Below are 17,985 nucleotides of genomic sequence, written 5' to 3'. Positions count from 1 at the left end.
AGGATGTCAACCCAACTATTATAAAGGAAAAGCAACATGTCCAAGTCAATCTAGTGAGGCCGAGTGCAAAAGAAGTTTGAGGCAAATAGCATAGAAAGTTAGGTGAGCAGGTGGGCAATGTTCCCCCTAGCAACCCAAATCCTGCTGTGGAATTTGAATTCAATAAAAAAAATCTGGAATTAAAAGTCTAATGATGACCATGAAGCCATTGTCGATTGTTGTAAAATCTCATCTGGTTCACTAAGGTCCTTTAGGGAAGGAAAACTGCTGTCCCAACTTGGTTTGGCCTACATGTGACTCCAGATGCACAGCAATGTGGTTGGCTCTTAAATGCCTTCTGAAATGGCCTAGAATGCCACAGTTGTATCAAACCACTACAGAAAATGGGTTAAGGAATGGAACCAGACAGATATCCTGGCATCAACCCCGCAACTAGAAATGACAATAGCAAACCCAGCCCGGTCAACCCTGCAAAGTCCTCCTTACTAACATCTGGGGACTTGTGTCAAAATTGGGAGAGCTGTTCTATAGACTAGTCAAGCAACAACCTGACAGTCATACTCATGGAATTATACCTTACTGATCATGTCCCAGATGCCACCATCGCTATCCATGGATATGTCCTGTTCCACCAGCAGGGCAGACCCAACAGAGATGGCAACACAGTGGTACACAGTCAGGAGGGAATTGCCCTAAGAGTTCTCAACGTTGACTCTGGATCCCATGAAGCCTCATGGCATCAGGTCAAACATGGACAAGAAAACCCCCTGCTTATTACCATGTACTGTCCCCCCTCAGCTGATGAACCAGTATCTCAGATGTCGAACACCATTTGGAGGAAGCACTGAGGATGGCAAGGGCATAGAATGACACTGTGCGGGAGACTTCAATGTCCATTAACAAGAGTGATTCGGTAGCACAATCACTGACTGAGCTGGTGGAGTCCTAAAGGACATAGCTGCTAGATTGGGCAGGTGGCGAGATAAAAGCTACTTGACCTCATCCTCACCACCTGCCTGCTGCAGATGCATCTGTCAATGACAGCATCTGTCGGAGTGATCACCGCACAGTTGTGGGGATGAAGTCCTGTCTTCACATTGAGAATTCTCTCCATTGTGTTGTGTGGTACCTCCACTGTGCTAAATGGGATACACTTTGGACAGATCTAGCAATTCAAGACTAGGCATCCATGAGGTGCTGTAGGCCATCATCAGCAGCCCACAATCTGTGCCCTCATGGCCTGGCACAATCCCCACTCTCCCATTACCACCACTGAACCAAGGTTGATCCCCTGGCTTGAAGAGTGCAGGAGGGCATGCCAGGCATACCTAAAAACGAGCTATCAGCCTGGTGAAGTTACAACACAGGATTACTTGTGTGCCAATAAGCATATGCAGCAAGTGAAAGACAGTTGTGATTCCACAATCAATGGATCGGATCTAAGCACTGCAGTCCTGCCACATCCAGTCATGAATGATGGTGGACAATAAAACAACTCACTGGGAGGAGTCGGCCTGACAAATATCCCCATCGTCAATGATGGGGGAGCACAGCACATCAGTGCTAAAAGATGAGGCTGACGCACTTGCAATGATCTTCAGCCAGAAGAGCCGAGTGCATGATCTATCTTGGCCTCTTCTGGAGGTCCCCAGCAAGATAGGTGCCAGTCTTCAGCCAATTCGATTCACTTCACCCGATATCAAGAAACAGCTAAAAGCACTGGACACTCCAAAGGCTATACGCCCTGACAATATTCTGGCAAGTACAGGTTCTGAAGACACGTGTTCCAGAACTTACTGAGCAAAGCTGTTTCAGTACAGCTACAACATTAGCATCCACCCAGCAACGTGGAAAATTGACCAAGTACGTCCTGTACACAAAAAGCAGGACAAATACAATCTGACTAATTACTGCCCCATTAGTCTACTCTTGATCATCAGTAAAGTGATAGGAGACATCAACAGTGCTATCAAGTGGCACTTGCTTCGCAATAACCTGCTCACTGACACACCGTTTGGGTTCCGCCAGGGCCACTGAGCTCCTAACCTCATTAAAGCCTTGGTTCAAACATGGACAAAGGAACTGAACTCCAGAGGTGAGGTGAGAGTGTCTGCCTGGACATCAAGGCAGCATTTGACTGAGAATGGCATCAAGGAGCCCTAGCAAAACTGGAGTCAATGGCAATCAGGGGGAAAACTGGTTGGAGTCATACCTAGCACAAAGGAAGACAGCTGTGGTAGTTGGAGGTCAATCATTTCAGTTCCAGGACATCACTGCAGGAGTTTCTGAGGACTGTGTCCTAGGCCAAACCATCTTCAGCTGCTTCATCAATGACCTTCCTTCCATCATAAGGTCAGAAGTGGGGATGTTCATTGATGATTGCACAATGTTCAGCACCATTCGCCATGCCTCAGATACTGATGCGCTCCATTCCCAAGTGCAGCAAGACCTGGACAACGTCCAGGCTTGGGCTGACAAGTGGCAAGTAACATTCACACCACACAAGTGTCAGGCAATGACCATCTCCTACAATAGAGAATCTAACCATCGCCCCTTGACATTCAATAGCATTACTGTCACTGAATCCCCCACTATCACCATCCTGGGGATTATCATTAACCAGAAATTGAACTGGACTGGACTAGCCATATAAATACTGTAGCTACAAGAGCAGGTCAGAGCAGGCTAGGAATCCTGTGGCAAGTAACTCACCCCGTCACCCTAAGCCTGTCCACAATCCACAAGGCACAAGTCAGGAGTGTGATGGAATACTCTCAACTGGGTGAGTGAAGCTCTAACAATATTCAAGAAGCTTGGCACCATCCTGGACAAAGCAGCCCACTTGATTGGCATCCCATCCATAAATATTCACTCCCTCCACCACCAATGCACAGTGGCAACAGTGTGTACCATCTACAAGATGCACTGCAGGACCTCACCAAGGCTCCTTATACAACACTTTCCAAACTCACGACCTCTACTATCTAGAGAGACAAGGGCAGCAAACACATGGGAACACTACCACCTGGTAAACTCCCCTTTCAAGCCACTTACCATCCTGACTTGGAAATATATCGCTGTCCCTTCGCTGTCGCTGGATCAAAATCCTGGAGCTCCCTTCCTAACAGCACTGTGGGTGCACCTACACCACATGGACTGCAGCAGTTTAAGAAGGCAGCTCACCACCATCTCTCAAGGGAAATTAGGGATGAGCAATAAATACTGGCCTAGATTACATCACCCACATCCTATGCATGACTAAAATTCCCACATTTGAAAAAAAAATTTTATGGTACGTTGCACAAGGGGAAGAGGAATAGCAAGACATGTAAATGAGATTAGATGAATGAGGGTGGGAGGAGGCTTTCTTTTGGACTGTACAAACTGATATGAAGCTGCTGGGATGAACGGCCCAATTCTGTGCTGTAAATACTTTGTAATGCATGAGTTGTGATCAGAGCTTGTAAATTATGGTCTTATCTTGACTCTGCTGCTTTTTGTCCTTGGTGGTAGGGGCCAGAGTTAGTCAAAGCAAGCTTGCTGTAGTGCGTCCTGTAGATAATAAATTCTGAATGCACAGTACAGTGGCAAAGGGGATGGGATATTGAGTCCAGTAGCACCATTCAAATAGGAAAGACATGCAGAAATGCTGAAAAGGTAGTCATGACAAATAGCCACTAGGCATATAATATTCCTTCATAGAGAAAAGCTACTCCAAAAGGTTACAAAAAGCAATTTTATGCATTTAGTGCTGATCGAAAAATGGTTTTGTCACACTATTGTGGTAACTGTGACATCAGGAAGCCTGGGAATATTAATTTCAAGCCAGTCATAGTCTTGAGGAGCAGAAAGGTCTTTTCAAACAGACATGAAGTTAGGAAAATGAAGCCAAATTGAACACAGGTCAGGGTGGGATTTTCAGAATCATGTCTAGTGAGACAATGGGCGCTTCCAGGAGTGACTTACATATTTCTAGAGTTCAATACTGTTTATTTTAGATCACAAAACCTTAACTGTGAGCTAAAAACTAATAAATTGCTCAGGAAGCCTTAGTGCATTGATTTCCAGTTGAACATATTGAAGATAAAAACTTCACAAATTAGAATCAGGAAAACAAATGCCACAGAACACATTAGTGACGGAAGCAGAACCAGGAGTAAGCAAAGTCATTGTAACCTGCAAGTGAGATGCTAAAGGGGAAGCTAAAGTACCTGGAAAGTCAATAATGTAACTAGCATCAAGTTAATACATAGCAGGAGGAAATGCTTAGAAGTGCTATATTGAATTTAAAGCCTAAAGTTCTGATGAGTCCACACAGCCTCTTCCCAACCATCATGACCAGTTATGCTGTGCGTTGTCAAATATAGTGCTTCACAAATCAACCAGTATTGTCAATTTGCAATGTGGCGAAAAGGAGAAAAGACAACTTGAGGCCAATTTAAGTAATTGTTCTTGGGACATACTTCCATGACTCCCTAAAGAAAACAAGTTTTAAAATGTCATGCTTACACTGACACTTCAATGGATGTACTTTATAAAATTCAATGTGTGGGGCTGGAGTTACACGTATGTCACACGGTAAGTTTCTTACTCGGATGCCAGGTATGTGCAACAGTTTTTGTGGTCACTCCTCTGGTGCCAGCCCACAAATGACAATACTGATTTTCAATTTTACAAAACACCATGATAAGATCTGAACTGAAACTGGGTTGTGCTTCAGTGCCAATCACTGGTACATTTTAACAACTGGAGAGTCAAAACATAACGCAATAAGGGTGAGTACAGGGAGGTGACCAATGATGGTTAAAGGCAGTTTTTGAGGAGGCTTAAGAAGATGATCTGTCGCAAGGTAATAGGTTTAAGAAGAAAATTCCAGTAAGCAGAGAAACCACTGACGTTACATAGAGAAAACACACAGGAGGCCAGTGTCTGAAGAGGAGAAAGTGGGATGGAACATAGCCCTGCAGATGGTAGCAAACAGAAGGTCAAAGAGCAAGGAGGAATCGGTAACTGACAAGTTATTTGAAAGCAATGCAATAGGAACATAGGACTTTGGAGATGGAGTAGGCCATCCAGCCCTTTGAACCTGCTCTGACATTCAATCAGGTCATGGCTGATGTAGTTGTGGTCTGAAATCCACTTTCCTGTCTGTCTATAACCCTCTACTCCCTTGTCTTTCAAAAATCTGTCTAACTCTGCCTTGAATAAATTCAATGACCCAGCCTCCACTGCTTTCTGGGGAAGAGAATTCAACATACTAAATGACCCTCAGAGAAAAAGATTCTCATCTCCATTTTAAGAGAGACCTCTTATTCTTAAACTGTGTCCCTTGTTCCTTTTTCCCCCCACAAGTGGAAACACCACCTTGCTATCTACATTATCAAGCCCCCTCAGGATTTTATATGTTTCAGTAAGATCACCTTTCATTCTTCTAAACTCCAATGGGTATAGGCCCAGCCTGTTCAAACTTTCTTCATAAGGTAAGAACCTCAGCCCTGGAAAGAGTCAAGTGAATTTTCTCTGAACTGCTCCTAATGCGATTATATCTTTTTTCAAATAAGGAGTCCAAAACTGTACGCAGTGTTCCAGATGTGGTCTCACCAAGGCCCTATGCAGATACCGTAAAACTTCCCTATATTCATATTCTATTCACCTTGCAATAAACACCAATTAAACAAATAAACTTTTGCATTCCTGATTACTTGCTGTATCTGCATATTAACTTCTTTGATTCATGTACCAGGACACCCCAGATCTCTACCACCAAGTTTTGGTAATGGGTTACAGAGAAGCAGGATTTAACAAGGGATAGCACATGGCTTGTGCTCTGGACAAGGCTTGTGTATGCTAAAAAAAGTATTATATAATCAATGCAGTATTTTTGAAGTGAAGTCACTGTTGTGTTGTAGAGCACTCCCTGGGTACTAACAAGAACAGGGTCAAATAAGTTGGAAATATACAGCATGTCAGCCAGTATCTGTAGAGAAGGCAGACGGTTCACATTTCAAGTTAGCACCCAATTAGAAAAGTCAAGCATGAAGATGACAAGGCATGAGAAAGTTGTAGTGGCAAAGGATGAATAGAATGGTGTTACTCCAGAGGAAATAAGACGGCAACGAACAAGGTGGATTTTATGGAATTCCACTAAGTATGAACTCAGGAAATTCTGACTCAACAGTAATTGGCATAATACATAAAGATCTTTCTATTGATTCCAGTAATTTTGGGAGGGTCAACAAACTGAATTCAGCAACAACAAGCAATTCACTAGGAAAAGTGTAGCAATCAAGCCTCAGTTAATTGACAGTGAGCCTTTTGAAAAGGTATATCTTAAGACATCAGCACTTCAATTCACCTTTATCAAGATAAGGCTTTCTCAAGCTAGCTGATCTTAAATTAGATCGATCAATATAGCCACGCCTATCTAGATACGAAGATATTTTGATTTATAAAGCGCTTGTTTCCATTTAAAAAAAACCTCATCACGAACTGAAACCATGTAAAGCTGTTGATTTTAAAAATAAACTTCATTTCCCAGTCATGACATCAAAGAACGTCACACAAACGGGCAAAGAAACAGAAACAAAAACAAATAGCTGGAAAAACTCAGCGGGCCTGACAGCATCTGCGGAGAGGAAGATAAGAGTTAACGTTTGGGGGTCCGTATGACTCTTTATTAGAAGAGGAAAATAGCCAAACCCCCGGGGGGGGGGAGGGGGGTGGGGGCAATACTCAGTTTCGGATTGTGGGAGGCGGGGGCGGACGGATCCCGGATTGGGGGAGGTGGGGGCGGACGGATCCCGGATTGGGGGAGGTGGGGGCGGACGGATCCCGGATTAGGGGAGTGGGGGTGCGGACGGATCCTGTCCTGGATTGGGGGGAGGGGGGACCCTAACCGTCCCTCAGTTCCCCCCTCCCCCACCCTATCCTGCTCTAACCACCCCCCCCCACCCTCCCCTCCCCCAACTCCGGGCGACCGTTTGTTTATCGCTCCGCCCGCTTCCGGCTGCACACCACGAGAATCCGGACTCACCATGTACCAGGTCCCGAGGATGATGGTGCCGGTGCGAACATGACAAAAGACGCAGCACCGGGTGCTGTACAGGCGGCTGCCGACCGATTTGAAAGTCATAGTTTGAGAGGTTTGTGGGGGGGAGGGGTGGGGGGGGGGGAAAGAAGTGAAGGAAAACAACGTCCGCTCAACAGCCTCGGCCTTCGCCTCACACCGTCTCTCAACCCCCAACTGGTAAACCACGCCCACAAACCCTGATTGACAGCCGCTGCCACCCAATCACCGCTCCGTAAGAGGGAGCCGCACCCACAGACCAATAGGAAGGCGGCGGGGGCGGGGAGATGGGATGATCGCATCACGGTTCCGCTTTAATTTCGCCATTCACTAGGCAGATTAGGAGGTGGAGGTGCTTGGAAGACTCTTCTGATGAAGAGTCATAGGGACTCGAAACGTTAACCCTGTCTTCCTCTCCGCAGATGCTGTCAAACCTGCTGAGTCTTCCCAGCTGTTTTTGTTTTGGCTTTTGCTTGGAAGGCAGGGCTGGTAACCCTGAAATAAAAACTGGGAATGCTCAGCAGGTCAGGTAGCTTCTGTGGAGAGAGAAACAGAATGAACGTTTCAGGTCGATGCTTTCTTAAAACCTTCTGACCTGATGCTCTGGTTTAGAGGGTTGGTACGGAATGAAAGCATGCCTATTGCCAAGAAACGAGGCACAGACCTGTCTTATTCCCAGGCTGCAGCCACAGGCGAGTTGAACGAACAGAAGCCTCCCTCTTGTTAAAAAAAAATTCTGAGTTGGTGATAGGAACTGTGCAGATCTACACAGGTGCACGGCTGGAAAGTGAAGCCGTTTTTTTCCACACCCCAAAGCTCTTTCCCGTTGCCAACCTCCGTTGGGAAAGTGATGAATTCTTGTCACTTTGCCAGTGATAATATCTGCAAAATGGAACTCTGCACAACAAACTGAGGTGAAAATGGTAGTATTCCCTGATGTTCCTGAAGATCTACATGCTAATAAAACCTCCTGCATAATCCCCCTTTGCTCTTTTCCAGCAGCCTCTCCAGTTCTGTGCTGCTTTTCTTGCTACTGCTCTTCCTCATTTGGCAGCCTCAAGCTTCAGCTAAGCAGTCTTCCAACACTGCACTGAAATCAATCCTGTAAAGATTGCAGCACCTCGATCCTCAAAACTACTGGACGCTAAAATATCAACTAAGATGGCCATATTAACCTAAAGCCCTTCAGTAGCCTATAATGTATAACCAGGACCCCTATTAACTTTCTTAATTAGATGAGTATTTATTTCAAGTTTCCATTAGGGAGGTCTATGGAGTATCTGAATCAATATAGTGCAGACCTACTCATGGTACCTTTTGGGCACAGGAGGTTGTGCTGTCCATTATTGCTTTTTGCCAATGTTTCACAGCCAAATTGGGTGAAATTGCATCTAATTTCACCACCCCCCCCCCCCCCTTCAAGGAACAGAACTAAAACATTAGTCAGACTTTCAGTTAAGCTATATCTTATTGCTAAATTGATCCTGAAAATAGGTTCATGCTACACAGTGATTTGCAGGTCCTGTTAGTTGTCAACAACACAGCTTGTATTTATACAACACCTTTAGTGTAATAAAACATCCCAAGGCATTTTACAGAAGAATTGTAAAGCAAAATTAGACACCAAGACACATAAGACAATATTAGGGCAGATGGCCAAAAGCTTGGTCAAAGAGGTAAATGTTCAGGAGTGTCTTAAAGGAGGAAAGAGGGTTAGAAAGGAGGAGGAATTTAGGAAGGGAATTCCAGAGCTCAGGGCCTATATAGCTGAACAGCCACCAATAGTGGTGCAATTAAAATTTGGAGATGCTCAAGAAGTCAGAATTAAGTGAGCACAGATATCTTGGGAGGGTTGTAGGGCTGGAGAAAATTACAGAGATAGGAAGGGAGGGAACAATGCCATGGATGGATTTGAAAACAACTGAGAAATTCAAAAATTGAGATAGTGCTTGACTGGGTGCCAAAATAGGTCAGATAGCACAGGCAACAGAGGTTTGGATGACCTCAATTTTATGGAGGGTAAAATGTGGGAACAGGCCAAGAATGCATTGGAATGGTCAAGTTTAGAGATAACAAAGGCATGAGTGAGGCTTTCAGCAGAAGATAAGCTTAAGCAGAGACCAAGTCAGACATTATTTATGGAGGTAGAAAATAAGGAGTCTTTGTGGTGGTGCAGGTATATGGGTGGAAGTTCATCATGTGATCAAACATGATACCAAGGTTGCAAATCATCTGGTTCAACATCAGACAGTTGCCAGGGACAAAACTGTCAGTAGCTCGGGAACAGAGTTCGTAGCAGGGACCAAAGACAACGGCTTCAGTCTTTCCAATATTTAGTTGGAGAAAATTTCTGTTCACCCAGTGCAGGATGTCAGATAAGCAACCTACCTAACAAAGAACAAACACTTCACTTTCTTTTTGATAACATGATTTGCCATTTATTTAAAATGGTTGATGCACAGACTGTTAGCCTCAGGTACTATAATGAATGGCATGATAACCCACAATTATATGTTTATTAATAGGGTAGGTCCTCAGTTATATTTGATAGACTCTTGAAAGTCAAAACAGCACTGCATGATCCAACATGTTTCTACATATTTCCCATCAGTTAAAACAAAACTAAAAATAACAATCTTTCAAGTTTACCTTTTGGCTTCAAAATATTTAAACTGAAGAAAATGTGTATTGTTTGAGGAGGTAAAGGTACTTTTATAAAGCAGTATGGCTTTTGTTGACCTACATTACATTATTTCCTACATCTTTACATTCTGGTGGTGTTTGTGGTCGTGATGAAAGAATATGAGGAGCTCTTAAAACAGTTGACAAAACATTTAGGTAGCTCATTGGCGAAAATGTGCAAGAGTAAATTCTTGCCTTCAGTTTTCTTTCACTTCTGAAGACAGGCTCACTTGGGAAAAACAGTTCCAAGAGCATCAAGCAGCCCTCTGCACTTTGCCTAAGTGGTTATTTTTCAAAAGTCAGCTTAGACAATGAGCATAGATAGGCTATTTGATGACAGGAGGAATCATAGTTGAGCCTGATCCTTTCATCACCAGACTTCTATAAAATATATCTTCCAGCAATGACTGATGGTTGGAAACCTGGTTGACAAGGTTAACTGTAGTGCTCCTACCATCATCGTGGTTGAAATCTGTTAACTTAGCACAGATCAAAGATTGGATTTGGAATGGTCAAGGGTGAGAAATATATTTTAAAGGCACACTGCATAGCTCAGATGGGTTGGTAAATATAGCCTGAGTATACAGATTGATGTCTAGTGAAACATTTTTCAAATGTAGTTCTGAAAAGTAGTTTATGTAGATCTAACAAAATGAATACCGAAATAGATGAGACTTTTAATGTCAGCTGTCAAGTAAAATACCACTCTATACATTAAAAAAAATCAAACATTTACCAGCATATGCTGAGAACACCTTCACCATAGTCACTGTATCACAAATCACAATGCCACTGTACAAATTCCACTTTCACAGCTATATATGTAAAAGTATTGTAAAAGGTTTGTTAAAACAATTATTCTACATAAATTAACATAACACAATGATTACACCACACACGTGGTTTACGATCATGAAGATTTTTTATTATCCTTTTTAAGACCTTCATGAAATGCAGGTCTATTTTATGAAAAGGATAAACTGTGTGTTCCACTATTCCCATTGTGTTGCATATTTACCTCATGATAAATACTTGTTTTTTTTAAAACAAATTGTTGAAACATAGAACATTCATTATGTAACACAAACTAAAAATAATCGCACAAACTCTATAATAAAGTGCAAACATATTATACAGTAATGCAGACTTATACTGAAAAAATTGTCCATATTATCAAAAGACAGCAACTTATTTCTAGACTACCTTTAACCAAATAACTGTTCAGTATTGTACAAGTAGGAAATCAGTAAGCTTCAGAAACCCCCAGAATTCAAATATGAAAATCAAAAGTAATTTAAGTATTGTAAAAATGTAATTCCCTTGTTAAACATTTTTGTCCAGCGTTAGCCTACCATAAAATCTGACGTGTTGCAAATTCCTGCACATTTTAAATGTTTCCCAAGATGTTAAGAGAATAACTTATATACTGGTTCACTTTGCATCAGTTCTGTTAACAAAATCAGTCACTAGAACAGAGAAATGATGCATAAACCGGATTTTGCTGTTATATATAGGTTTGTGTATAACACCTCTTGACAGTCCTAACTAAACTATTATTTGCTACAAAAGCATTTTAAAATTTAACTTAATATCAATTGATGTAGCAAATTATCATTGCATCAAGATGTTTATGAAATAAGTCAAATATTCAGCTAAAACAAAACAGGCACAAAACTTCACAGCAGGCGATAATTTGAATCATAATTCTATATAAACGGTTGCTGTTGGGAGAGGGGTAGGAAATAAAGCATTCCAAGAATTATAAAAAGAAAAGAAATACTGTCTTATAAGAACACTCGTGAGAACTGTTAAATCTTCTCCTATAAAACTGTTAAGTCATCATTAAGGCTAATGTGGCCACTGCATGACCAGTTAAAAAGTTGTATAGCTGGAAACAAGTGTCTTTCATGCAGTTATTCAGAACCTTGCATGAGTTTATTACTGATTGTTTAAAAAAAATGTAACGGGTGAGCAACTGTAGCAAACACCTTCATAAATCTGGATAGTTTAGCTTTTTGCAAATAGTAAATATTTAAGGATACTGGTTTAGGAGGTATTGGTTGTTTGTTAACAAGTAGGCTATTTACAAAAAATACTATACTTTGATTTCAAATTGCCCTTTAACTGAATTTTCTTCCAAATAAAATTGTAAATTCACCCCTATCTTACACAGGATTTGTCTAATATTGAATACTCAAGCAAATGATACACTAGGGAAGTCATAGGTGCCGATTTACTTTCTGTAAGATAACTTAATGCGTGTGCTCTTGCTTCCATATAGACAATTCTGTTGGATTACTGGCTGACATTTTCATACTTTGTTTGCACCAACTCAGGTTTGGATGTTGTTAGATTCCAACATAGCAATTAAATGACACATCCCTTTAGTTCCAACAACTATCATTATATCTTTAGTTGTCACATTTCACCAGACATCACACTACTTGTCATATTACTGCTTAATGGTTTGTTTAGTCTAAGCACATTGGATGAAACAAGAAAATAAAATAAATTATTCATTTAAAAAGTTCATGGAAAAAGACTATATTTCAGAAGGCAATGGACATCATTATATCGTGAGTTTGAGTACCTTTGACTGATTCTTACAATAAGATAGATTTCACGAACTGCATCTTGAAATGGTAACATTTCAGAGCAACAATGCTGAGCAAAAAAAGTGGATCTTTTCAGAAGGCCCCAATTCAGCTAATTCTTATACTGCTACATTTGTATAGCAACCCTGATTGGGTTTACAGCAAAATGTTTTAAAATGAGCAGATTTCTTGGAAATATTGATCTTTCATGTTATTTATATCAATAACTATAATGCCAATCCAAGGATTCTCTTCTGAATAGAATAAGGAGATATTCCCATTAGTAACGTTACAGATAATCTTAGTTTTTAATATCTATTTTAATTTTGGAGATTATTTCCCTTTTTGTTTGATATAGGGTTTAGAAATAAATCAGTCTGACTGATATAGGGCACTTTTAAACTTGAAAGTAAGGATTCGTCATTGAACAAAGTGAAAGCATTTACACGACTGACAAAAAGGTACATAATATGTTGAGTAGGTTGGTATTCTATGGCTCCCCAGCAAATTTTGCAGAAAAAGATTGATGCATTTTATTCCAAAAGATGGAAAACTATATTATTTAAATACTAAATCTGGACAAGCAAGGTTACTGAGTAATACCTGAATTGCTATAATATTGCTATGAGCTTACAGTGGACAAATGACAGGTGACTCCATATGTACACCTCAACACTGCTGAGCATGATCCTACCCGCAAGTAACCAGTAGTGTGACTTAAGACACAGACATGCAGACATGGTTAGTTTTAAAATACAGTTTCGCAATAAGACGCAACACATCTGTTCCTGTGTTTGTGAGGCGTACATGGACAGTTCTAAAGTTTTAAAATGGGTTACAATTAAAAATGCAACATTTCAAAAAACAATGATGTCTAGCTTGTTGCTTTACTGCCATAAATTGAGGCTGCTTGGGGCTGCTTGGGACTGGCAAAGCGACTTTGCATTCCATGTTGTGCCAAAATAGAAAAATCTATAAGGAACGTAGGAAGTACATCCCTCTTGTGGCTGAATTTCACCTCAGTAACAATAAGCACTTAGCTTCAAATACTCCTTTTCCTTTGCTCTGTGGTTTCCATGACTAGACCAGAGTTTCCTACTATTTTGTCCCTTTGTTCATTTTATGGACTTAGTGCAATGCTTCCTGCAGCGGAACGCTTGGAGCTAACTTAGCAGTAACTGGTGACGATATCAGAATTAAAAACCTGAACCATTTACATGAATAAAAAGGCAGCGTCAAGTTTCTCTTCTGGCTTTCATTTTCCTCTTCTCTGTTTTGGCACAATCTAAAGTGAAGCCATTATCTGTAATAAATACAAAAAAAAAAGTTCTTTGAGATTAATCACAGAACAATTTGTCACCTGCCTACAGCAAGTTATGATTCCCAGAGTTGGGGCCAACCTGATAAAACCCAACAAGTTGCCCTTCTATTGAGTTTTGAAATTGGTCTTTGTTCATCATTGCTGAAGAAAACAACTAAATTGCTGGAAGCAATTCTTAATATAAAAGTTAAATGTGGTTATGAAGATCTGTAGAATAAAAACTAATTCAGCAGAATAAAATTTAGGCCCTCAACTCAAGCACAAACCACACTTTCTCTGCTCCATCAGGCCCAATGACCCTCTCAGACTCCATGACCCCGATGTGAACGGAAAGGTGGGAGAAAGTCGGCAAGGCCAGGGATGCAAATGCCCTGCCGATCTTAGGGGAGAATTTTCTCCCCGTCGCCGCCTGCGATTGGCTCCGTGCCGCCATTTTACGTGGGCAGGCCACTTAAGGCCCACCCAGTGTGAAACGTGGCTCCCGAGGACAGCGGCGGGAGGCGGGCGGTGGCGGGTCGGCAATGACCCACTGGGTCCAGTGGTGACCCGGCAGCCTGTTTAAAGAGCGCTCAGGCAGTCTCGCAAAGGTTGTCAACCATAGCCAGCAGAAGGGTTCTCCAAGGCGCTGCTGGTGAGCAGGCCAGACAGGAGGGCAGGTCATTGGGGCACTGTGCCCTCACTTCTCGGACAAGTGCCTTGCTGCCCTCTTCAAGGGTGTGGCAGCACGGTGTGAGATCCTTATTCCGAGGGATGGGAGGAGGAGGCCCCCCCACATAACCAAACCTGCCTGGGAGGAGGTGGCAGAGGTTGAGAGTACGCATGATGTGGTGCGATGCCCCTGGGTTCAGTTCCGCAAGCGTTTCAATGACCTCTTGCCCTTGGGAAGGGTGAGTACAGTGTTGGCATGGGTCATTTAACACAGCAGTTAGGTTCCCCCCCACCATGGGTGGGCCAGCATTTATTGCCTATGCCTAGTTCACCTGAGAGGAATGTGCTGAGCTGGGTTCTGCACCTGCTGCATGTGGCAGATTGACACCCACAGTACTGTTTTGGGGGCTACCTCAAGGATCTGCACCTCGGCGCAGTGCTGGAACTCCGAAACATGTCAAAGTCATGCTGCTAATAGGGAGGGGCACCCATCCATCTGCTGCCCGTGGCGTTCCATGTGCTTGTGCATCCTTGCTTTGGAAGGTTATACTGTGTGGGTGGCAAATGTGATGGAGGCAGCATGTGGGCAAGGGGGGGTGGGGGGTCAGCCGCTCCAGGGTCACGATTCACTGGAGCCCTGCAATGTTTCACTCAGGTGGAGGTGGCAGGGATGCATTGGGAATCCAGGTACAGGGTGGACTAATCAATGCTCCTCTCTCCTTTTCAGGAGAATACCGCACATAATAACACAGAGCAGATGTGGACTGGTGGAGGCCAGGCACAGTTGGTAATTATAACCAGTTACGAGCAGGAGGTTATGGAGCTAGAGAGGCGCCATGCGCCCAGATCCACCTGTGACGGTGAGTCAGGGGTGCCAGGGGAGGCAAGAGTGCCGTGCACTGAGGTCACCATATCTGTCCCTGCAACCATTCCAGTCTTGACTGTTTAGTTAATAAAGCTTCCAGCATGGGTTACCCATTGATTATGTAAGAAGGAGCACGTACTGATGCGGGGGCCAGGCATGCACATTGACATTGTCTCGACTGGAACTAATCAAACGTCCTTGTTCTTCCTTTCAGCATCACCGGAGCAGGGCCTGGATGAGGAGGTAGAGGGGCTGCCACTAACACCTGAGGGTCTAAAAGAATTACAAGCACCAGCGTCACACCATCTCTGCCAGGCAGGCACCAGCGCAGATACTAGCACCTTGGCGGAGATGAGATCATGGGCTAGTGTCCTGGGGCATAGTGGGGAGGGCACTTCACACTCGCTTGTGGTGCAGGCAGAGACAGAGAGTGCCCATGGCGCCGGCAGTCGGTGGAATGCAGGGGATCAGGAACATACTCAATTGGTGGCTGATGATGTGCCTCTGGAGTTGTCCCTGAGGCAGCAAATGCTGGAAGTCCAGCAGGGTCTGTGGGAGGATCTGGCGGAGATACATGAGGCTATGCGAGGCATGGTCTCCATGCTGGAGAGTCCATGTGGAGCATCAGCAATGCATTGACCTTCATGGCTGAGCGCAATGCTTCCTCCATGGAGAGAGTAGTGACTCTTGTGGAGAGGCTCCTTCCAGAACAATCAGGGCTTCCTGGGGATGCGTTCCCACCTGCTGCCCTCACAGCGGCATTGACTTCAGCTGGTCAGTGTCAGAGTGGGAAATGGATTGGGCACCAAGTATCCCAGCTCAGTGCCCATTCATCATTGGTGAGGTCCGAAGTGACCATGTCAGTGCAGCAGCTGCCTGTCGTCTCTGCGGGCTCCTCTCAGGGCGCTCCGGATGAGGGTAGCAGCTCCTCTGCCCTGCTGCCAGTGACTGTTGGAGGCTGCTGCAACTAGGGAGATGCCAGCCATGGAACTGGCCGCTCCCTCCCAGGTGGGGCCATCAAAGGGTCCAGAGGACGCCTGCCAAGGTCATCATGGCCAACAGGACAGCACTGTGAGCAGGCTGTCTCGAATGCCAGTGCCAACGAGGGGGGACATAGCACCCAAAAACATAAACTTAAGGCACTTTCAGCACACCACAGGCTTCTCACTGGCGGTTTTATGTTGCCCCGCTATTAGCTGATAATAATTTGGCGTGCAGCTTAACACCTTTGAATTAAGTCTCTTTTCTGTTTTATTTGTTACATTAATTAAATACTTCATTTTGAACATGGCTCAGGGTGATTCCTTATTTCTGCAAGTGTAGGGGAACCCCTGATGTTATGAGTGACTTGTTTGTCATTGAGCTTGATTGACAAGGCACATAGTTAATGTTCCTAACCAGGCAGATGTTGATTTCAGATATTGAGTATGAAATCTGCAGCCCGGGCATGTGTTGGAGGTCCATCTGTGGTGGGCTAGCTGAAGGTTCATTGGATTAAAGCCTTCCAGGTGTCCCTGCCTCCCTGAAGGTTGCCTGGGTGAGCGTCTATCCCCTCAGCGTTCTCCTGTGCGTCCTCGTCCTCACCACTGGACTCATTATGTGCAGCCAGAGCATCTGCATCTACATCTTCTTCCTCCACTGCGTCCCCCCTTTCCAGCACCAGATTATGGAGAGCGTAGCATGCAACCACTATCAGCGACACATGATGGGGGGTATTGCAGTGCGCCCCCTGAACGGTCCAGGCATTGGAAGCGCATCTTGAACAGACCGATGGTTCCACAGCCCTTGTGGAGGCATGGCTCCTATTGTACTGCTGCTCCGCCACTGTTCTTGGATGGCAGAGAGGCATCATGAGTCACCCTCTGAGGGGATAGCCCTTGTCGCCCAGCAGCCATCCATCCAGCCCGGTTGGAGCACTGAAGAGCCTCGGCACCTGGGACTGTCTCAGGATGTAAGCGTCATGGGAGCTGCCTGGGTACCTCGTACAGACCTGCAGGATCTGTATCTTATGATCACACACTATCTGCACATTCAAGGAGTGGAATCCCTTCCTGTTGACAAAGGCACCCAGCTCACCCGCTAGTGCCTTGATGGCCACATGTGTGCAGTCTATTGCACCCTGGATGCAGGGGAACCCAGCAATTGCAGCGAAGCCTCTGGCTTGCTTGGTCTGGCTGGCCTCGTCCCAGCAGTAGTGAATGAATGTCAATGCACGCCCGAACAGAGCATCTGTCACCTGCTTGACACAAGTGTGGACAGCTGACTGGGAGACTCTGCAAAGATCACCCACCGACCCCTGGAAAGAGCCGGAGGCATAGAAGTTGAGGGCAGCCATGACCATCAATGCCACTAGCATGGGGTGCCCACCCACACAGTCGGTGCAGATCTCAGGGCCTATCATCTGACACATGGAGGTCATTGTCTCCCTTGAGAGACGGTGCCTCCTTCGGCACTGCACCTCATAGAGGTAGCTGCATTGCCGCATGTAAACCCTGGCAGGATAGTGGCATCTTCTGCGGCCCCTTCCACCTTGCGCTTCCTGTTGGCCCTGTGCTCCTGGTGCCTGCACCTGTCCTCCCAAAGCTGCCTCCCCTGGAGGCTGAATATGGACTCCTGGTCTCCTCCCCCTTCTGGCCCTCCTTTCCTCCTCAGAGGAGCTGCCTCCAGTGGAGAGCACAATCCCCAGGGTAAGGGAAGGCTTCCTGAAACCAGCAAGGCCCCAAGAATGATGTTTACTCCAGAGTCCTGACCTGAAGCCTGTTATTCCTGTCCAAGCAGCTGTGAAGAGATTTGAAGTTGTCCTGTTGTA

General features: G+C 44.4%; 1 protein-coding gene across 2 annotated transcripts in view; it reads right to left on the bottom strand.

Annotated features, from left to right (window-relative positions):
* laptm4a (lysosomal protein transmembrane 4 alpha) overlaps positions 1 to 13,578 on the bottom strand; it is a 39,567-nt gene extending 25,989 nt beyond the window's left edge. Inside the window, exon 1 of one of the 2 annotated variants that reach the window (XM_041187533.1) lies at positions 13,560 to 13,578. Coding sequence is in view for 1 of the 2 variants with exons in the window: in XM_041187532.1 (XP_041043466.1) it covers positions 7,034 to 7,132 (99 nt within the window). In the remaining variant the exon portion in view is untranslated. Of the gene's footprint in view, positions 1 to 7,033; positions 7,213 to 13,559 lie in introns of those variants that run through there. The other variant, XM_041187532.1, reaches the window with a different exon arrangement.
* Positions 13,579 to 17,985: the final 4,407 nt, after the last annotated feature.

This window comes from Carcharodon carcharias, chromosome 5 (assembly GCF_017639515.1).
Source record: "Carcharodon carcharias isolate sCarCar2 chromosome 5, sCarCar2.pri, whole genome shotgun sequence".
Taxonomy (NCBI): Eukaryota; Metazoa; Chordata; class Chondrichthyes; order Lamniformes; family Lamnidae; genus Carcharodon; species Carcharodon carcharias.
Note: the sequence above shows the minus strand (reverse complement) of the source record. Positions and strands in the feature narration are given on the sequence as shown.